The sequence below is a fragment of the Hemiscyllium ocellatum genome, chromosome 31 (genome assembly GCF_020745735.1).
Source record: "Hemiscyllium ocellatum isolate sHemOce1 chromosome 31, sHemOce1.pat.X.cur, whole genome shotgun sequence".
Lineage (NCBI taxonomy): Eukaryota > Metazoa > Chordata > Chondrichthyes > Orectolobiformes > Hemiscylliidae > Hemiscyllium > Hemiscyllium ocellatum.
This window is the reverse complement of record NC_083431.1, coordinates 35,630,931-35,653,649: the sequence shown is the minus strand read 5'-3', so window position 1 is coordinate 35,653,649 and position 22,719 is coordinate 35,630,931. Positions and strand designations below refer to the sequence as shown.

Sequence of the window (22,719 nt, the reverse complement as noted above, 5' to 3'; positions counted from 1 at the left end):
GAGACTATCCTCATCACTAGGAGCTAAATAATTGATTTGAGTCATAGAGATGTATAGCACGGAAACAGACCTTTCGGTCCAAATTGTCCATGCCGACTAATCTAGTCTAGTCCAATTTGGCCCATATCTCTCTAAACCCTTCCTATTCATTTACCCATCCAGATGCCTTTTAAGTGCTGTAATTGTACCAGCCTCCACCACTTGCTCCAGCAGCTCATACCATACACACACCACTGTCTGCATGAAAAAGTTGCCCCTTAAGTCCCTTTTATATCTTTCCCCCTCACCCTAAACCTAGGTCCTTTAGTTCTGGGCTCCCCCATGCCAGGGAAAAGACTTTGCCTATTTGTCCTATCCATGCCCCTCATGATTTTATAAACATCTATGAGGTCACCCTCAGCCTCTGATACTCCAGGGAAAACAGCCCCAGCCTGTTCAGCCTCTCCCTATAGCCCAAATCCTCCAACCCTGACAACATCCTTGTGAATCTTTTCTGAACCCTTTCAAGTTTCACAACATCTTTCCGGTAGGAAGGAGACCAGAATTGCACGCAATATTCCAAAAGTGGCCTAACCAGCGTCCTGTACAGCTGCAACATGACTTCCCAACTCCTGTACTCAACACTCTGACCAATTAAGGAAAGCATACCAAATGCCTTCTTCACTATCCTATCTACCTGCAACTCCACTTTCAAGGAGCTATGAACCTGTTATTCAAGGTCTCTTTGTTCAGCAACACTCCCTAGGACCTTACCATTAAGTGTGTAAGTCCTGCTAAGATTTGCCTTCCCAAAATGCAGCACATCGCATTTATCTAAATTAAACTCCATCTGCCACTTCTTAGCCCATTGGCCCATCTGTTCAAGATCCCATTGTAATCTGAGGTAACCCTCTTCGCTGTCCACTACACCTCCAATTTTGGTGTCATCAGCAAACTTACAAATTATATTTCCTATGATTTGGAGATGCCAGTGTTGGACTGGGGTGTACAAAGTTAAAAATCACACAACACCAGGTTATAGTCCAACAGGTTTAATTGGAAGCACTAGCTTTCAGAGCGACGCTCCTTCATCAGGTGATTGTGGAGGACACAATTGTAAGGCACAGGTGATTGTCCTCCACAACCACCTGATGAAGGAGCGTCGCTCCAAAAGCTAGTGTGCTTCCAATTAAACCTGTTGGACTATAACCTGGTGTTGTGTGATTTTTAACTTTCTGTTTCCTATGTTCACATCCAAATTGTTTATATAAATGATGAAACGTAGTAGACCCAGCTCCAATCCTTGTGGCACTCCACTGCTCACAGAGCTCCAATCTGAAAAGATACCCTCCACCACCACCCTCTGTCTTCAACCTTTGAGCCAGTTCTATATTCGAATGGCTAGTTCTCCCTGTATTCAATGCGATCTAATCTTGCGAACCAGTCTCCCATTGGGAACCTTGTCGAACACTTTACTGAAGTCCAGATAGATCACATTTATGGCTCTGCCCTCATCAATCCTCCTTGTTAGTTCTTCAAAAACTCAATCAAGTTTATGAGACATGCTTTCCCACGCACAAAGCCATGTTGACTCTCCCTAATCAGTTCTTGCCTTTCCAAATACAGAGGAACCTCGATTATCTGAACGAGGTAGATGGGCAGTTTTTGTTTGGCTAATGGATTATTCAGATAACTGATTCAATGCCTCTCCTTTGGAAGTCCCCATTTAGGAGACTAGACAACAACCCCCGTGTGCGTCCTGCCCACCCCACCCCCCAGCTGTGTGCTTTCAACTCTCCATGTTTCCAGCCAGCGGATGGTGTGAAGCCGCCAGATGTCTCTCACCTCTTCTCCCCAGTGGAACTCCAGAACAAAATGAAGGAATGGAGATGGAGATGGAGATGACAGCCAGACTGGACACCAACAGCAAGCTGTTGCCTTTGGGGGGATGAATCATAATAGCGCATACACACACACACACACACACACACACACACACACACACACACACACACACACACCAGGAGATCAGTCAGTTGGAGATGGTGCCAGGGCTCCCATCAACATCTAGGGCAGTTCTTGGCAGCATTTCAGTCAGCCAAATTCACTTATAATCAGTGTTGGTAACACGTCTTTGATGAAATGTTTTTATCAGGACCTTGAGATCTTCTTTAGATAATTCAAAATTCAATGGTATTTGGATAATCAAGGTTCCTCTGTATATGTAAATCCTGTCCCTCAGCATTCCCTTCAACAACTTGCCCAATAACAAACTCAGGCTCACTGGTCTACAGTTCCCTGACTTGTCCTTACCACCCTTCTTAAAAAGTGATATCCCGTTAGCCAACCTCCAGTTTTCCAGCACCTCACCTGCAGCCATTGATGATACAAATATCTCAGCCAGGGACCCAGCAATCACTTTCCGAGCTTCCCACAGAGTTCTAGAGTATACCTGATCAGGTCCTGGGGATTTATCCATCTTTACGCATTTCAAGGCATCCAGCACTTCCTCCTCTGTAATATGGACATTTTTCATGATGTCACCATCTATTTCCCCACATTCTATATCTTTCATGTCCTTCTCCACAGTAAACACTGATCCAAAATTCTTGTTTAGTATCTCCTCCATCTCCTGCAGCTTCACACAAAGGCTGCCTTGCTGATTTTTAAGGGGTCCTATTCTCTCCCTAGTTATCCTTTTATCCTGAATGTATTTGTGAAAACTCTTTGGATTTCCCCTTAACTCTATTTGCCAAAGCTATCTCATGTCCCTTTTATGCCTCCTAATTTCCATCTTAAGTATACTCCTACTGCCTTTATACTCTTTTAAGGATTCACTTCTTTGTCTTCTTCCTGCATAACGCTTCCCAAACCACCCAGTGGCTAACAGGGAGGAGACTACAAAGAACATGAAGAGAATGAACAACCTCATTTCTGATAAGTCCAGAATCTAATCAAGTAACCACATTCCAAAGAGACAAATTCAACGGTATGAATCTGTGGTCTATATAAGGACATAATTATCAGTTAACTTGGACGGTTGGTTTGCAATGCAGAGTGATGCCAACAGTGTGGGTTCAGTTCCTGCACTGGCTACTACACAGTATTCTCCCTCTCAACCTCTCCCATCATCTAAAGTATGATGACCCTCAGGGCTTAGTCGCCATCATTCATCTCTTTAATGAGAGAGCAATCCTGATTCTACATGATTGGCATTCAAGACTGGAGATGTGAGAGTTTGAAACTGAGCTACATGTCTACTTCAATTTTTTCAAGCATTTTGTGGATATTCCCTTTGTTACACGTTGACCACATGTCGTGTATGTGTGAAGCCTAAAAGAAATGGAAAAAAACCATTAAATTAAAACCATAAGCACTCCAGCACGGTGCCCAGGCAGTCACTTCTCATGAGTTCACGTTGGGCAACAGCCAACTGCACAGCAACCAACGATAACTGTTTCCACTACCAGGCCCAAGTGATGGGGTCTCAGCCCAAAACCTCAACTTGCCTGCCCCTCAGATGCTGTCTGTCCTGCTGTGCTTCTCTAGCTCTTCATCTATCGACTCTGACTTCCAGCAGTTGCAATCCTTACTGTCGGGAGACAGTGAGATCTGCAGATGCTGGAGATCAGAGTTGAGAGTGGATTGCTGGAAAAGCACAGCAGGTCAGGTAGCATCCGATGAGCAGGAAAATTGATGTTTCAGGGTGGAGCCCTTCATTATTCCTGATGAAGGGCTTCGGCCCAAAATGTCGATCTTCCTGCTCATCGGATGCTGCTTGACCTGCTGTGCTTTTTTGGCAATACACTCTCAGTCCTTATTGTCCCCGAGTGATGGAGATGTCCATGTGAATCCACCTGGATCAGCTACTGCCAAGTGGTCCAAATTACCAGCTCCATCATTCCATTTCACCTGTTTTCTTTTTCCTTTCTTGGGAGCTCAGTGGTTTGAGATTAGATTAGACTTACAGTGTGGAAACAGGCCCTTCGGCCCAACAAGTCCAGGAAGTGGGGGAGAAAGAGACGGTTGTGTTTGTTGAGGTGAAGATAATAATCGAAAGAACCAGAGAGAACTTCTTTTTCTCTGCAGCAAATAGCTATCTTTAAAAAAGTGACTTAACAGGTTCTGACACTACTTTCAAATGGCTGTGTTTCACTTCTGCTTCAGGCCATTTTTGACTAACTGATTGATAGCTACAAACTGAGCTACATTCTCCCAGAAATGCCAAAACAATATGCATAACATGTCTGACGAGATTATTTAAAGCTAGTGATTTCCTGAAGACAGTTCCTGTCCAAATGATTGAAAGACAACCCATCCTTATGAGCACCGCCAACAATGAGTCAGGTATTTATCATTTTAGACATTCCAGACATTGTTAGTGGCTGCTCTTTAGTCACACGGGAGAAGTGAGCATCACTGGCAAGGGCAGTATTTATTGATGTGCATCGTTGACCTTGAGAAGGGGCTGCTCGGTGCAGACACTCCCACAGTGCAGCTAGGAAGGAACTTTCAGGTTTTGGACCCAGTTACAGAAAATGAATAGTTTAAAGTCAGGATTTACTGAGCCCTCCAGAGCGCCTTAAAAGGAATGGTGCTCCAAAGTAGAAGCTAGTCTTGCTTTTCCAAGTCAGGGAGCCACTTTTGCCAGGAAGAGTGGGGGAGGGGGGCAAAGTCAGGAAGTGGGGGAGAAAGAGACGGTTGTGTTTGCTGAGGTGAAGAAAGGGAGTGGTGGTGGGGCGGAGGTGTAGGAAGAAAAGAAAGACTGCAAATAAAAGTGGGAAAGAACAAGGCAGAAGTTTGTAATGGAATGAGAGAGGGAAAGGCTAGGTGTGATCAGGAGAGAGAGGCTGGGAGTTTCTTAGAATCACAGAAGCACTACAGCTTGGAAACAGGTCATTTGGCCCAACAAGTCCACACCAATCCTCCATGGAGTATCCCACCCATTGTATAGCACAGAACATTGATGTGAAACAGACTATGAAGAACTCAATAAATGCAACAAAGACAGGGTCCCCTTGTTCTTGCCTACCACTCCACCAGACTCCACATCCAACTCATCATCTTTAAACACCTCTGCTAACTCCAATTAGACCCCACCACCAAGAACACCTTCCCCTCCCCACCCCTCTCTGTCTTGCATAAGGACCCTTCGCTTTGACAGTCTTTGGTTTACACCACCCCTCCCACCAACTACCCTGCGTGCCCGGTACATTCCCCTGCAATCAGAAAAGATGCACAACCTGCCAGCACACCACCCTCCCTCACCTCCATCCAGGGCCCCAAACAGTCCTTCCAGGCAAAACAGAACTTCACCTGTCTCTCCTCCAACCTAGTTTACTGCATCGGGTGCTCCCGATGTGGTCTTCTCTACATTACGAAGACAAAATGTAACCTTAGGGGACGGTTCGCTGAGCATCTCAACCAGGCCTGCAGGTGCCAAACAGATCTCCCAGTAACTGCACATTTTAATTCCCCTTCCCACTCCCTTTCTGACATGACCAACCTTGGCCTCCTCCATTGCCACAATGAACCACACCGCAAATTGGAGGAACAACAACTCATATTCACCCTGTGCAGCCTACAGCCCAAAGGATTCAATATTGAGATTTCAAATTTCAAATAACCTCTGTTTCCATCCCCTGACTCCCTTCCTAGACCCACCCCCTCCCTTCCATTCCTCTGATTGACACTTCCTTCCAGCTACCAACCGGATTCATTCCTCTCATCGATCAACCCTCTACCTGTCTTCATCTATCCCTACCTCACCACTCTGACCTCCTGTTCATATCCACAACCCTCGCCCACTCCAAACCCAACCTCATTAACGGAGGAACCCCTCAAGCCTACCCCCAGACTTGAAGAAGGGTTGTACCGAAATATAACCAGCCTCCTGCTGCTGTGTGACTAGCCGGGTTTGTCAACCTCCTGCTTATCAACTTTGGATTCCCGCATCTGCAGTCATTTCCCACAAATTCAGTCGAGAGCACTGTGTGAGTGAAATGGTGATTTCAGTTTACAACAGTGTGAGTGAAATGGTGAAATCAATAAACAGCAGCATGTGAGTGAAATGGTGATTTCAGTATATGCAGTGTGTGAGTGAAATGGTAAATTCAGTTTACAGAAGTGTGTGGTTGAAATTGTGAATTCAGTACACAGCAGTGTGGAATAGAAATGGTGAATTCGTTGCACAGCAGGGTGTGAGTGAAATAGTGAATTCAGTATACAGCAATGTGTGGGTGAAATGGTGAATTCAGTATACAGCAATGTGTAAGAGAAATGGTGAATTCAGTTCAGAGCAGTGTGTGGGTGAAATGGTGAATTCAGTTTACAGCAGTGTGTGAGGGAAATGCTGAATTCAGTATACAGCAATTTGTAAGTGAAATGGTGAATTCAATATACAGCAGTGTGTGAGGGAAATGGTGAATTCAGTTTACAGCAGTGTGTGAGGGAAATGGTGAATTCAGTATACAGCAGGGTGTGGGTGTGAAATGGTGAATTCAGTACACAGCATTTTGTAAGTGAAATGGTGAATTCAGTATACAGCAGTGTGTGAGGGAAGTGGTGAATTCAGCAAACAGCAATGTGTGAGTGAAATGGTGAATTCAGTATACAGCTGTGTGTGTGGAGAAATGGTGAATTCAATATACAGCAATGTGTAAGTGAAATGGTGAATTCAGTAGACAGCAGTGTGTAAGTGAAATGGTGAATTCAATAGACAGCAGAGTGTGAGTGAAATGGTGAATTCACTATACAGCAGTGTGTGGGTGAAATGGTGAACTCATTAGACAACAGTGTGTGGATGAAATGGTGAATTCAGAATACAGTTGTGTTTAAGTGAAAAGGTGAATTCAGTACACAACAGAGTGTGGGTGAAATGGTGAACTCATCACACAGCAGGGTGTGAGTGAAATGGTGAATTCAGTTTACAGAAGTGTGTGAGTGAATCAGTGAATTCAGTAAACAGCAGCATGTGAGTGAAATGGTGATTTCAGTATATAGCAGTGTGTGAGTGAAATGGTGAATTCAGTTTACAGAAGTGTAAGGGTGAAATGGTGAATTCAGTATACAACATTTTGTGAGTGAAATGGTTAATTCAGTATATAGCAGTGGGTATTGGAAAAGGTGGATTCAGTGTACAGCAAGGTGTGAGTGAAATGGTGAATTCAGTACACAGCAGCGTGTAAGTGAAATGGTGAATTCGGTATACAGCAGTGTGTGTGTGAAATGGTGATTTCAGCAAACAGCAATGTGTGAGTGAAATGGCAAATTCAGTATACAGCAGGGTGTGAGTGAAATGGCAAATTCAGTATACAGCAGTGTGTGGGTGAAATGGTGAACTCAGACAGCAGTGTGTGAGTGAAATGGTGAATTCATTATACAGCAGAGTGTGAGTGAAATGGTGAAATCAGTTTACAACAGTGTGTGGGCGAAATGGTGAATTTAGTAGACAGCAGTGTGTGAGTGAAATAGTGAATTCAGTTTATAGCATTTTGTGGGTGAAATGGTGAATTCAGTATACAGCAGTCTGTGAGTGAAATGGTGAATTCAGTTTACATAGGTGTGTGGGTGAAATGGTGAATTCAGTACACAGCAGCATGTGAGTGAAATGGTGATTTCAGTATATGCAGTGTGTGAGTGAAATGGTAAATTCAGTTTACAGAAGTGTGTGGTTGAAATTGTGAATTCAGTACACAGCAGTGTGGAATAGAAATGGTGAATTCGTTGCACAGCAGGGTGTGAGTGAAATAGTGAATTCAGTATACAGCAATGTGTGGGTGAAATGGTGAATTCAGTATACAGCAATGTGTAAGAGAAATGGTGAATTCAGTTCAGAGCAGTGTGTGGGTGAAATGGTGAATTCAGTTTACAGCAGTGTGTGAGGGAAATGCTGAATTCAGTATACAGCAATTTGTAAGTGAAATGGTGAATTCAGTATACAGCAGTGTGTGAGGGAAGTGGTGAATTCAGTTTACAGCAATGTGTGAGTGAAATGGTGAATTCAGTTTACAGCAGTGTATGTGTGAAATGGTAATTCAGTTTACAGCAGAGTGTGTGTGTGTGTGAAATGGTGAATTCACTATACAGCAGTGTGTGAGTGAAATGGTGAATTCAGTACTTCAGTGTGTGAGTGAAATGGTGAATTCAGTATACAACATTGTGTCTGAGAAATGGTGAATTCAGTATACAGTGTATGGGTGAAATGTTGAAGCAGTATACAGCAGTGTGCGTGTGAAATAATGAATTCCGTACACAGCAGTGTGTGAGTGAAATGGTGAATTCAGTATACAGCTGTGTGTGTGGAGAAATGGTGAATTCAATATACAGCAATGTGTAAGTGAAATGGTGAATTCAGTAGACAGCAGTGTGTAAGTGAAATGGTGAATTCAATAGACAGCAGAGTGTGAGTGAAATGGTGAATTCACTATACAGCAGTGTGTGGGTGAAATGGTGAACTCATTAGACAACCGTGTGTGGGTGAAATGGTGAATTCAGAATACAGTTGTGTATAAGTGAAAAGGTGAATTCAGTACACAGCAGAGTGTGGGTGAAATGGTGAACTCATCACACAGCAGGGTGTGAGTGAAATGGTGAATTCAGTTTACAGAAATGTGTGAGTGAATCAGTGAATTCAGTAAATAGCAGCCTGTGAGTGAAATGGTGAATTCAGTTTACATAAGTGTAAGGGTGAAATGGTGAATTCAGTAAACAGCAGCATGTGAGTGAAATGGTGATTTCAGTACATAGCAGTGTGTGTGTGTGAAATGGTGAATTCACTGTACAGCAGTGTGTGAGTGAAATGGTGAACTCATTTGACAGCATTGTGTGGGTGAAATGGTGAATTCAGGTTCCAGCAGTGTGTGAGTGAAATCGTGAATTCAGAATACAGCAGTGTGTAAGTGGAAAGGTGAATTCAGTAGACAGCAGAATGTGGGTGAAATGGTGAATTCAGTATACAGCAGTGCGTGAGGGAAATGGTGAATTCAGTACACAGCATTTTGTGAGTGTAATGGTTAATTCAGTATACAGCAGTGGGTATTGGAAAAGGCGAATTTAGTGTACAGCAAGGTGTGAGGGAAATGGTGAATTCAGTACACAGCAGGGTGTGGGTGTGAAAATGTGAATTCAGTACACAGCATTTTGTGAGTGAAATGGTAAATTCAGTATACAGCAGTGTGTGGGTGAAATGGGGAATTCAGTACACAGCAAGGTGTGAGTGAAATGGTGAATTCAGGACACAGCAGTGTGTGGGAGAAATGGTGAATCCATTAGACAGCAGTGTGTGAGTGAAATGATGAATTCACTATACAGCAATGTGTAAGTGAAATGGTGAACTCATTAGACAGCAGTGTGTGGGTGAATTGGTGAACTCATTAGACAGCAGTGTGTGAGTGAAATCGTGAATTCAGAATACAGCAGTGTGTAAGTGAAAAGGTGAATTCAGTATCCAGCAGGGTGTGAGTGAAATGGTGAAATCAGTTCACAGCAGTGTGTTGGTGAAATGGTAAACTCAGACAGCAGTGTTTAAGTGAAAAGGTGTATTCAGTATCCAGCAGGGTGTGAGTGAAATGGTGAAAATAGTTTACAACAGTGTGTGAGCGAAATAGTGAATTTAGTACACAGAATGTGTGTGTGAAATGGTGAATTCAGTATACAGCAGTGTGTAAGAGAAATGGTGAATTCAGAATTCAGCATGGTGTGTGTGAAATGATGAAGTCAGTTTACAGAATTGTGTGAGTGAATCAGTGAATTCAGTTCACAGAAGCATGTGAGTGAAATGGTGATTTCAGTATATAGCAGCGTGTGAGTGAAATGGTGAATTCAGTATACAGTAGTGTATGAGCGAAATGGCGAATTCAGTACACAGCAGGGTGTGAGTGAAATGGTGAATTCTGTTTACAGCAGTGTGTGAGTGACATGGTGAGTTCAGTATACACCAGTGCATAAGGGAAAAGGTTAATTCAGTATACAGTAGTGTGTGGGTGAAATGTTGAATTCAGTATACAGCAGTATATTCAATATACAGCAGTGTGTGGGTGAAATGTTGAATTCAGTATACAGCACCGCACGTAAGTGAAATGGTGAATTCAGTACACAGCAGTATATTCAATATACAGCAGGGTGTGGGTGAAATGGTGAATTCAGTAGATGGCAGGGTGTGAGTGAAATGTGAATGCAGTTTACAGCAGTGTGTGGGTGAAATGGTGAATTCAGTTTACAGAAGAGTGTTGGTGAATTGGTGAATTCAGTATACAGCAGCGTGTGAGTGAAATGGTGAATTCAGTCAACAGCAGTGTGTGAGGGAAATGGTGGGTTCACTATACAGCAGTATGTGAGAGAAATGGTGAATTCAGTGTACAGCAATGTGTAAGTGAAATGATGAATTCAGTATACAGCAGTGTATTTGTGAAATGGTAATTTAGTTTACAGCAGAGTGTGTGTGTGTGTGAAATGGTGAATTCACTATACAGCAGTGTGTGAGTGAAATGGTGAATTCAGTACTTCAGTGTGTGAGTGAAATGGTGAATTCAGTATACAACATTGTGTCTGAGAAATGGTGAATTCAGTATACAGTGTATGGGTGAAATGTTGAAGCAGTATACAGCAGTGTGCGTGTGAAATAATGAATTCCGTACACAGCAGTGTGTGAGTGAAATGGTGAATTCATTATACAGCAGTGTGTGAGTTTAATGGTGAATTCAGTATACATGAGTGTGTGTGTGAAATGGTGAATTTAGTATACATCAGTGTGTGAGTGAAATGGTGAATTCAGTGTACAGCAGTGTGTATGAAATGGTGAATTCAGTAAGTATTAGCGTGTGAGTGAAATGGTGAATTCAGCATACAGCAGTGCGTAAGGGAAAAGGTTAATTCAGTATACAGCAGTGTGTGGGTGAAATGTTGCATTCAGTATACAGCACCGTGCGTAAGTGAAATGGTGAATTCAGTACACAGCAGTGTATTCAATATACAGCAGGGTGTGGGTGAAATGGTGAATTCAGTACACAGCAAGGTGTGAGTGAAATGGTGAATGCAGTTTACAGCAGTGTGTGGGTGAAATGATGAAATTAGTATACAGCAGTGTGTGGGTGAAATGGTGAATTCAGTTTACAGAAGTGTGTTGGTGAAATGGTGAATTCAGTATACAGCAGTGTGTGAGTGAAATGGTGAATTCAGTCAACAGCAGTGTGTGAGTGAAATGGTTGGTTCAGTTTACAGCAGCATGTGAGGGAAATGGTGAATTCAGTATACAGCAATGTGTGGAGAAATGGAGAATTCAGTAGACAGCAGAGTGTGAGTGAAATGGTGAAATCAGTTTACAACAGTGTGTGGGTGAAATGGTGAATTCAGTATACAGCAGTGTGTGTGAAATAGTGAATTCAGTGTACAGCAGTGTGTGTGTGAAATGGTGAATTCAGTTTACAGCAGTGTGTGTGTGAAATGGTGAATTCAGCATACAGTGTATGGGTGAAATGGTGAATTCAGTATACAGCAGTGTGTGTGTAAAATAGTGAATTCTGTACACAGCAGTGTGTGAGGGAAATGTTGAATTCAGTATACAGCAGTGTGTGTGAAATAGTGAATTCAGTGTACAGCAGTGTGTGAGTGAAATGGTGAATTCAGTGTACAGCAGTGTGTGAATGAAATGGTGTATTCAGTATACAGGAGTGTGTGAGTGAAATGGTGAATTCAGTATACAACAGTGTGTAAGTGAAATGGTGAAACCAGTATACAGCAGTGTTTGAGTGAAATGGTGATTTCAGTATATAGGAGCATGTGTGTGAAGTGGTGAATTCAGTATACAGCAGTTGATGTGTGAGTGAAATAGTGAATTCAGTGTACTGCAGTGTTAGGGTAAAATGGTGAATTCAGGTTACAGCAGTGTGTGAGTGAAATGGTGAATTCAGCCAACAGCAGTGTGTGAAAGTAGAATGTGGAATTCAATATACATTAGTGAGAGTGGTCAGCAGTGAATTTGGCGAGATCTTGCTTGTTGAGTGGATTGACAGGTTTGTGACTGAAAAAGTGCATCTAATGGCTGTACATTAGAAATCATCTGAAGTCAGATCAGGTGAATATTGCCTTTCCACTTTTCTACTGAATAAATTGCTGCAGTCCATTAGTTGAAACAGAATCGGAACTTTGAGTGTGGACGAGTTTTTTGTTGTGGAGACAGGTCCCTGGTATAGTAAGTGTTCTTTAAAAGGAATATCTCAGCAGCTTAATCTAAGGGATATCACAACAGCATTGATCACACTTGTGATATACTCCTCCTGTGCTATGTAGAAAGGCAGAATCAACTCCCTCCAACTTCTACCTCCAATTCTGGCTCCGCCCACTCTGCAGTCAAGAGTGTGGTGCTGGAAAAGCAGAGCAGGTCAAGTGGCATCTGAAGAGCAGGAGAATCGACGTTTCATGCTAAGCCCTTCATCAGAAATGGTCATTTCCACCCACGCTGAAACTGAGACTTGGACTACATTTCCCAGGGTCCGCCTGAGTCCTACTGATGACCTGCAGCCAGTCAGTCAGCACACCAGCTTCTCCCTCCTCACCCATCCACCCCCACAATGCTTCTTATCCGCCCACCTCTCCCTCTTTACCTCATCTCCCTGCAACCCTTCCCACTCCCTCCCCCCACTCCCCAGCCCATCCCCCTCCCAATCTCCTTACTCTCCCACTACCTCCACCAAACCACATCCAATCCTCACACACCACATGGCATCACTCTTGCCCCCTCCCCTCCTTCAGCCTCCTAAGGACCCCCGCAAAACCCCACCCGAGTCTTGCCACATTTTTACTAATCCCACCAACCTCGAACTCACTGAGGCCAAACGGTCTGCCCTCAGGAAAGGGCTTACGTTCGTTGCCCTCTGCCCCTGCCTTAATGAATTCTGTTCCCACCGCAATGTGGAGCTCTTCTTCTGCTGCCTCTGCCTCCATACCTTCTTCTTTGACAAGAACTCTAAACCTCCCTCCAATGACCCCTTCTCCTGCCTTCAACCTTCCTCCTCCACTTGGTCACCCCCCCCACCCCCAGCCCCCCAGATTTCTCTATTGCTGACTGTCGATGTGACAGTGGCCACCTCAATTTCTTCACCCTCCTCACCCACTCCTCCCTCATCCCTCCGCACGTGCAGTGCTCCACTCTCTCCACACCAACCCCCAGTTCACCATCAAACCTGTTGACACAGGTGGGGCGGTGGTAGCCTGGAAAACGGACCTCTATGTCACAGGTGAAACACCAACTCTCCGACACCATGAACAACCTCCACCTTGCCCGCGACTCATCAGGCCAAAATCACTTGCACTGTTCATGCCCTCATTGTCTCCAGTGATCGTCCCTCCACTGCCTCCAAACCCATAGGCCCCAGCCCCACACTGCCCTGTTCTATCTGCTCCTCAAGATCTACAAGCCCAGCTACCCTGGCCAACTCATCATCTCTTCATGCTCCCAACTCATCAAACTCATCTCTTCCATCCTCTCCCCCTTGGTTCAGACACTTCCCATCTACATCTGTGACACCAACCACATCATCCATCTCTTCAGCAACTTCCAGTTCCTCGGCTCCAATGTTTTCTCTTCACCATGGATGTGTAGTTCTGATACACATCCATACCCCACAAGGATGGCCTCCAGGCCCTCCCCTTCTTCCTCTCCAGTAGACCCATCCAGTCCCCCTCCACCAATATCCTCCTCCACCTCACTGAACTGATCCTCATCCTCAATAACTTTTCCTTTAACTCCTCCCATTTCCTCCAAATCCATGGGCACTCGGATGGGGCCCAACTACACCTGCCTCTTTAGCAGCTAGATTGAACAGTACCTGTATGGGCACTGTGCGGCAACTCTTATGCCGTTACATCGATGACTGTGCAGCATCCTGCACCCAGGCTGAACTAGAGCAGTTCATCAACTTCACCCTTAACTTCCACTCCACCCTCAAATCCACTTGGTCCATCTCAGACACCTCCCTCCTCTTTCTTGACCTCTCCGATTCCATCTCCGGTGACAGTCTTCAGACAGATATTTACTACAAACCCATAGACTCCTAGAACAACCTGAACTACACCTCCTCCCACCTAGTGTCCTGCAAGAACTTCATCCTGTTCTCCCACTTCCTCTGCCTCAGCCACATCTGCTCAAACGAGGAGACATTCCACTCCCAAGCATTCTAGACATCCACCTATTTCGAACAATGCTCTTTTCCTTCCTACACCACACCACCTCCATTCTCTGCTCCACTGCTCTAACACCCTGCCCCCTACAAACGCAATAAAGATAGATTCCCCCTTGTCCTCACCGACAAGCCCATCACTCTCTGCATCCAACACATCATTCTTAAACACTTTTGGCACTCCAACTAGACCCCACCACCAGGAATACCTTCCCCTACCCTCCCCTCTCTGCCTTCTGCAAGTACCATTTCCTTTTGAGAATTCTTAGTTTGCGCCACTCTGTCCACCAAAGCCCCTGCATCCCAGGTACCTTCTGCTGCAACCAGAATCTGCAAGTACACCAGCCCCCCTCACCTCCATCCAGGGCCCCAAATGGTCCTTCCAGGTGAGATAGAGGTTCACCTGCCTCTCCTCCAACCTAGTTTACTGCATCAGGTACTCCTGATGTGGTCCTCTCTACATCTGGAGACCAAATGTAAACTTAGGGGATGGTTCACCGAGCATCTCAGCTGGGCTCAAAGGAGCCAACTGGACCTTCTAATCACTGCCCATTTTAAATCCCTTTCCCACTCCCTTTCCAACATGAGCATCCTTGGCCTCTTCCATTGCCACAACAAATCAAACCGCTAATTGGAGGAACAACACCTCATCTTCCACCTGGGCAGCCTGCAGAAGACTCAACATTGAGTTCTCCAATTTCAAATAACCTCCCTTACCATCCCTTGACTCCCTTCCCAGCCCCTTCCCCTCCCTTCCATTGCTCCCTGCCACCAACCAGATTCATTCCTCCCATTGATCATCCAGGTCATACCCTCTACCTGTCTTCACCTATCCCCACTTCATCACCCTGCCCCCATCACCCCCTTTATCTGCAGCTCCTCCTACATCCATGCCCAGTTCTGAAGAAGGGTTATACCTGAAGTGTTGACTTTTCTACCTCTTGGCTTGACTTGCTGTATTTTTCCAGCCTCCTGCCTGTCGACATTGGATTCCAGCATTTGCAGTTTTTTTGTCTCTGTCCACTAACTATCCACAGCTTCCATGATGTTGAGACAGTCATTGAGGTGGTCACACTGCAGGTGAAGACTGAACAGGTGGAAAGCAGATGAGTGTCCATCAGACAGAGGAGAGGAAGGCCCCCTCTCTAACAGATATACCATTTCTGAATATGTTGGGGGAGTGACAAGGGAACGCAGGTCCATTGTACCACTCATCACTCTGATGCTTAAGGGATGAAGAATGACAGGGATAGAGGATAGATACATCAGGAAAAGCATGAGGCAAGTGTATCTGCAGCCACAAAAAAAAGGTCCAGGGTGGTGTGGTGCCTCCCTAGCCCAAGGGGTATGAATTTTTCAAGCGAAGCTCAAACACATGCACCAACAGGTTCAAGAGCACCTTCTTTCCCACTACTGTTAGACTGCTGAGTGGATCTTCATGTAGATCTTGCTTTGTGCACCTCCTTTGCAGCTGTCCCCTTGTTTGCCTCACTCTGTCTAAACACCCTAAGATCTGTATGCCCTTGTATGTTATGATCCACCCAGTCTGCACACAAACCACAACGTTTCACTGCACTTAGGTACATGTGACAACAATAAATCAAATCAAATCAAAAGCTGCAGGATATCAGGTCTCACAAACTTGATTGAGTTTTTCGAAGAAGTAACAAAGAGGATTGATGAGGGCAGAGTGATAGATGTGATCTATATGGACTTCAGTAAGGTGTTCGACAAGGTTCCCCATGGGAGACTGATTAGCAAGGTTAGATCTCATGGAATACAAGGAGAACTAACCATTTGGATACAGAACTGGTTCAAAGGCAGAAGACAGAGGGTGGTGGTGGAGGGTTGTTTTTCAGACTGGAGGCCTGTGACCAGTGGACTGCCACAAGGATCAATGCTGGGTCCACTACTTTTTGTCATTTACATAAATGATTTGGATGCAAGCATAAAAGGTATAGTTAGTAAATTTGCAGATGACACCAAAATTGGAGGCGTAGTGGACAGCGAAGAGGGTTACCTCAGATTACAATGGGATCTTGATCAGATGGGCCAATGGGCTGAGAAGTGGCAGATAGAGTTTAATTCAGATAAATGCGAGGTGCTGCATTTTGGGAAAGCAAATCTTAGCAGGGCTGAGACACTTAATGGTAAGGTCCTAGGGGGTGTTGCTGAACAAAGAGACCTTGGAGTGCAGGTTCATAGCTCCTTGAAAGTGGAGTCGCAGGTAGATAGGATAGTGAAGAAGGCATTTGGTATGCTTTCCTTTATTGGTCAGAGTATTGGATACAGGAGTTGGGAGGTCATGTTGCAGCTGTACAGGACATTGGTTAGGCCACTTTTGGAATATTGCGTGCAGTTCTGGGGTCTTTCCTATCAGAAAGATGTTGTGAAACTTGAAAGGGTTCAGAAAAGATTTACAAGGGTGTTGCCAGGCTTGGAGGATTTGGGCTATAGGGAGAGGCTGAACAGGCTGGGGCTGTTTTCCCTGAAGCGTCGGAGGCTGAGGGGTGACCTTATAGAAGTTTACACAATTATGAGGGGCATGGATAGGTAAATAGGCAAAGTCTTTTCCCTGGGGTTGGGAAGTCCAGAACTAGAGGGCATAGCTTTAGGGTGAGAGGGGAAAGATATAAAAGAGACCCAAGGGGCAGCTTTTTCACACAGAGGGTGATATAGATATGGAATGAGCTGCCAGACGAAGTGGTGGAGGCTGGTACAATTACAACATTTAAGAGGCATTTGAATGGGTATATGAATAGGGAGGGTTTGGAGGGATATGGGCCGGGTGCTGGCAGGTGGGACTAGATTGGGTTGGGATATCTGGTCGGCATGTACGGGTTGGACCGAAGGGTCTGTTTCCATGCTGTACATCTCTATGACTCTATATCCCGAAATGAACAGTCAATGCCATGGTACATGTTGCTACCACCATATTGGGAAAAAAAATAGTTGAAGTCCTACTAGCCAAATGTATGGTGATAGGACATATATTAAAAAGACTTCAAAAGTCATAATCTTTGGATTGCCACGCGTTAACGAACTTTGAAATAATATATCAAATATATACATGCTGTATAAATGGTGTAGATTCAGACTCCTGGGACATTGGAATCATTTCTACGAATGTTAGGAATAATGCAAACAGAACAGAAGATGCATCTAGGCAGAACTAGGACTAATTTCTTGTGGTGCTGTTTGCTAGTGCTGTAGCAGAAGGCTTAAACTAGGAAATCAGAGAATGGGAACCTGAGCAGGAAGACAGAGAAGGGGGAAAAAAACAACAGAAAGTGAACATTTAAAAACTAAGAAGCAAAGATAGAAAGCAGAAAAAAACACAAGCAAGAAACAAATGGAGCCAAAGTGGGAAAATGAAGCTAAGATGGATAACAAAAGAGAGAAGTTTAAAGTCTTTGATTCTTAACGCACAAATATTTCACAATAAAATTGATTCAATAACAGCACAAATAGATGCCCTTGGTTATGATCCAGTTGCAATGACTGGGTCATGTCTGCAGGGTGATTAAAGTTGGAAACTGAACACACGCCAGTATTCAATAGTGGGGGAGGTGAAAATCACAATAAGACACACCCAGAGACAGAAAACTTTAGTGTAGCATGTCTGTGGGTTCCCAAACAATAGTAGAGATGGAAGGGAAGGCATTAAACAGGAGATTAGAGATACACGCAATATGGGTACAAACTGTAATTATGGGTGACTTTAATCTAGATATAGACGGATAAACTAAACTTGCAGAGATATCGTGAGAGAGGATTTCCTGGTATGTATGTATAATGCCTGTGCTTTTAGATCACTGAAGAATCAACAACGGAGCAGGCTTTTCTAGTCTGGGTATTGGGAAAGAGCAACAATAAAATAAGATCAATTGTTTAAGATTATGAATGAACAGATTAAATCTAAAACAAGGGTCCTACATCTAAATGAGGAGTATGAGGCACAAGTTGGCAATGAGGATTGAGGAGCTCATTAAAAGGCTTGGCACTGGATAGGCAAAGGCTAATATTTTGAGGAACATAGACATGAATTACAACAATTATTTTTTTCCTGTCTGGTGCAAAAGTACAACAGGAAAGGCTTCAACGAGAAACTAAGAATAATGTTAGATTCAAAGAGGAGGTAGGTAAAATTGCCCGAAAAAGCTGCATTTTTGGGGATTGGAAGAATCTTAGAATTCAGCAAAAGAAAACAAAAAGACTGGTCAAGGGGCTGGGGAAACGGTAGGAGAGGAAACTTGTAAGGTCCATAAAAGCTGACTGTAAAAGTTTCTATCAATATGTGAAGGGAAAAAAAAATACGTTTCAGCAAAGGTAATTTGTGAGACTGACATTGGTGTGACACTCCTTAAAATGTGTATTTATTTGCAACAATTGAATACTAAATGTGACTGATACACATCAACTGATTCAGACATAAGTATATATGTTAGGTGCAGAGAATCTTCCCAAACCAGAAAGCAAGAATAACTATGTCATATCGAATAGCAGAGCAGGTTCAAAGAAACAAATGGTCTACTCCTGCTGCTAGTTTTTAACCAAGGGAGAGGGGATACAAAGAGGCTACAGGGATTAGGGGAGGGAGAGAGGCTGCAATGGGAGAGATAGTAGCAGACATCGGGTAGTGGAGACTCACAGGCTGCGGGTTGAAAAGGGAGTGAAAGGTCGGGAGAGGGAGGGTGCAAACAAAAAGAACAGTTTGAAACCTGTCAACAAACAATGGTCAGTGAACAAAGAGCCAGGAAAATCTGACATCACTGATCAATTGCTTGGGGCTGCAGTGTGAAGCTGGGTATGTACAGGAACTACTCCTTCGGGACAAATGCGGTGATTACTTCTGTTGGAATGAACATTGTCCATTTTCAAATTTAAATCAGAAATTGAGATCTGAGATGCAATAAAAAAACTGCATGATTAAAATATTTTCACAATGGAAGCTCATTCACTGTGGCCTGTCTGATGAAGGTGTGTTTAGGCTGATGGGTTGTCAGCTATCATGGAAAATATCTTTACAAACTTAAGCCCATTGGTTAGTGTAGTTTAAATGCTGTTATCTCTTTTAAAAAAAGTGCTTTCCTTGTATACCTTGCAGGTAATTATTGAGGATCTGATGGGCAATAAACGCTGACCTAGCCAATGATATCCTCATCCTGCCAATGAATATTTTAAAAAATTACTGATCAGCTCCTCTTAACTGGAGGTAAACTGCCATTGAGGAAATAATCAGCACTGAACTAAAGTGACCTGGAATTTTTGGTAAGAAACATCATATTCCATAAACTGCATACCAAAGGCTTGTATTTTTATCATAATTATATCATAAGAAAACATCTCAAGGTGTTTCACATACCACAGGCTCACAGTTAAAATAGATATCCAGCAACTCAGTGTAAATTAGCTCAGGAGTCAAAACACTGTCGATGAGATAGCTTTTAATTCATTGCTTAAAGGGGATAGAGAGGTGGGGAGGCTCGAGGAAGTTGAAAAAAGAAATAACATCGCTACACAGGAGTACAATTGTCAAAGTCTAGATTAGAGTGGTGCTGGAAAAGCACAGCAGGTCAGGCAGGTCCAAGGAGCAGGAAAATCGATGTTTCGGGCAAAAGCCCTTCATCAGGAATAGAGGCAGGGTGCCTGCAGAGTCAAAGCTGTGTCATCATATTAACTATACTTTTTGAAAAAAGCTCATCTCTCTTTAAATGGGGAAAAGCCTCAATATATGGCATTTATGACATTCCATTGTTGAATTATTTCAATTTGGAAGGCAGGCTGATGTGTTACTTCAGCATCTACCACTGAAGGAGGTATTTAGAATGATGTGAGCATTCAATGCTTCTAAGAAAAATAAACATGAGTGTGCAAGAACATCCGCACGGAATTTTGTCTTTTATATTGTGGAACAGTGATTCATAAAATGCCAGCATGGGTGGCTACCTTAAGGCTTGATTTGTAGATAGACTGAGCTAAGAGAGAGTGAGGACTGCAGATTGCTGGAGATCAGAGTCGAAGAGTGTGGTACTGGAAACGCACAGCTGGTAACACTGCATCCAAGGAGCAGGAGAGTCGATGTTTCGAGCATCAACCCATCATCTGGAATGTGGGATTTGCCAAAGGGGGCTGAGAGATAAATGGGATGGAGGCGGGTGTGGGGCGGGAAGGTAGCTGAGAATGTGATAGGTAGGTGAATTTGGGGGGTGAAAGTGATAGGTGGGAGAGGAGGGTGGAGTGGATATGTGGGAAGGAAGATGGACATGTAGGACAGTTCAAGGGGGTAGTGCCGAGTTGGGGGGTTGGATCTGGGATAAGGTGTAGAGAGGAAACATGAGGAAACTGATGAAATCTACATTGATCCCTGTGTGGGTGGAGGGTCCCAAGAAGGAAGATGAGGCATTCTTCCACCAGGCATCAGGTGATAAGGGTTCGGCAGTGGAGGAGGCACAGGACTTGTATGTCCTTGGCGGAGTGGGAGGGGGAGTTGAAGTGGTCAGCCACAGGGCAGTGGGGTTGTTTTGCGTGTGGGTCCTCGAGATGTGCTTGAAAACATCCGCAAGTATGCATCCTGTCTCCCCAATGTAGAGGAGACGACATTGGGAGCAACGGATACGGCATGTGTGGAAGTGCAGATAAATCTCTGATGAGAAGTGACCGGGGCAGCTTCAGCGGCATCCACTACCAGCCAAGCCAACAGAGGGATCAGCAGCAGAGCCCAGCTCCAAACAACACCACCCCCCAGTCCCCCTCCCCCCTCCCCAGCATATATATTGTTTATCCATTCCTAAATTTTCATTACATCTGTATCTTGGCTTTTTTATTCAGTAATTTCCTGCAAGTGGTTGTGCTTTGACTGGTTCAAGACTAAAGCTTTGCTGCTGGTTATTTCTTAAATTAAAAGTCCAAACATGAGCTAAACAAACAAGGTAAATTGCAGTTCCTGCGCCACTCTGGAAAGGTCTAGTGTGCTTGTGACAACTTGGGGGTCTCATGTCTGAATTGTACGAACCAAAAGCCAGATTTATATGATAAGTCTGAATTTAAGCTGTTGTGAAAATGACAAATTTTGATCTGCAAAGAAGTTAGGAATTAAGGGGGAGTAACAATTCAAACTGTTTACAACCAAAGCAGACATTACAACAATAAGTTTTGTTGTAAAAGTTCAAACAACTTACTGGAGATGGAAACTTTTGATGCCTACATGTTTTACTGATCAAGAGAATTTAATGGTCATAAACATGCTTCAAATGGATTTTTTGTTATACTGTTGAGTACAAATCTTGGAGAAACAATGTAAAATCTAGAAGTCACGGTGGATTATTATAGGGAAGCCATGAAATTCTCCCCTGATCAGCCATAAACGTTGACAAGCTGTTTGTGCAGGATGATAAATCAAACAATCAGAACCTTCCATGATCAAACATACATTAATTTTACTTCGACCAATAATTACCAGTGGCAAAGGGAATCCGGAATATAGTAAGCCCTTCTTTGAACCTCTTGGAATTGTAATTCCATCTTCATATTCAGGTGCGAGCCATCGTTTCAATGGGGTGAAAGCTGCTCCAAGTAAGGGATTGTTTCTGAATGGATGAAAAGAAATCATATTTTATTTTGACATTTAATTCTATAATTGCAGATAGACTTCTCCATCAGGAAAAGAAATAAATGTTTGCACAATCATGTCACCAATGTAAATGTTTTGTTGAGGCAAAATTTGTGTAGCATTTTTTGGGACAGTGCCTTGCAATTTGTGCAACATTTGCATATGATGACACAATTAAACCTTTGATTCCTATATTTCTTGACAATGTTTACAGAATACAGAATGTTCTTGTGTAATCTATTAAAAATCACATAACACCAGTTATAGTGCAGGTTTAATTGGAAGCACACTAGCTTTCGGAGCGACGCTCCTTCATCAGGTGATAGTGGATTAGATTACTTACAGTGTGGAAACAGGCCCTTCAGCCCAACAAGTCCACACCGAAGCGCAACCCACCCATTCCCCTACATTTACCCCTTTTTACCTAACACTACGGGCAATTTAGCATGGCCAAGTCACCTGACCTGCACATCTTTGGACTGTGGGAGGAAACCAGAGCACCCGGAGGAAACCCACGCAGACACGGGGAGAATGTGCAAACTCCACACAGTCAGTCCCTGAGTCGGGAATTGAACCCGGGTCTCTGGCGCTGTGAGGCAGCAGTGCTAACCACTGTGCCACCGTGCCGCCCACATAGGTGATAGGTGACAGGTGATAAGGATAGGTGATAGTCCAACACCGGCATCTCTAAATCTTGTGTAATCTGTTATCGAAAAATAATGTGTCATCAAGAGTCATTTCAATGTTCTGTCAATAAACTTGGCAACTAAAATAAACAGAGCCATGTCGCTTTCCTCACTAAAATCTAACTCACATAATGGCACAACTTTTTATTGCTTGGATACCTGGAATTGGTGATGCATAACACTTATTAATTATTTCTTTAGGTTTTCAGTTCCTGAAATTCAGAATAACTTTTGTTTTCTCTCCTTAGCAGGGTAGAGATAATCT

At 43.7% G+C, this 22,719-nt stretch overlaps 1 protein-coding gene across 3 annotated transcripts in view; it reads right to left on the bottom strand.

The window, feature by feature from the left end:
- Nucleotides 1-22,719, bottom strand: part of LOC132830387 (myeloperoxidase-like) — a 101,966-nt gene that overhangs the window by 36,882 nt on the left and 42,365 nt on the right. For all 3 annotated transcript variants that reach the window (XM_060848043.1, XM_060848044.1, XM_060848045.1), the window contains one exon: nucleotides 21,616-21,745. In XM_060848043.1, coding sequence (XP_060704026.1) covers nucleotides 21,616-21,745 — 130 coding nt within the window. The remainder of the gene's footprint in view (nucleotides 1-21,615; nucleotides 21,746-22,719) is intronic.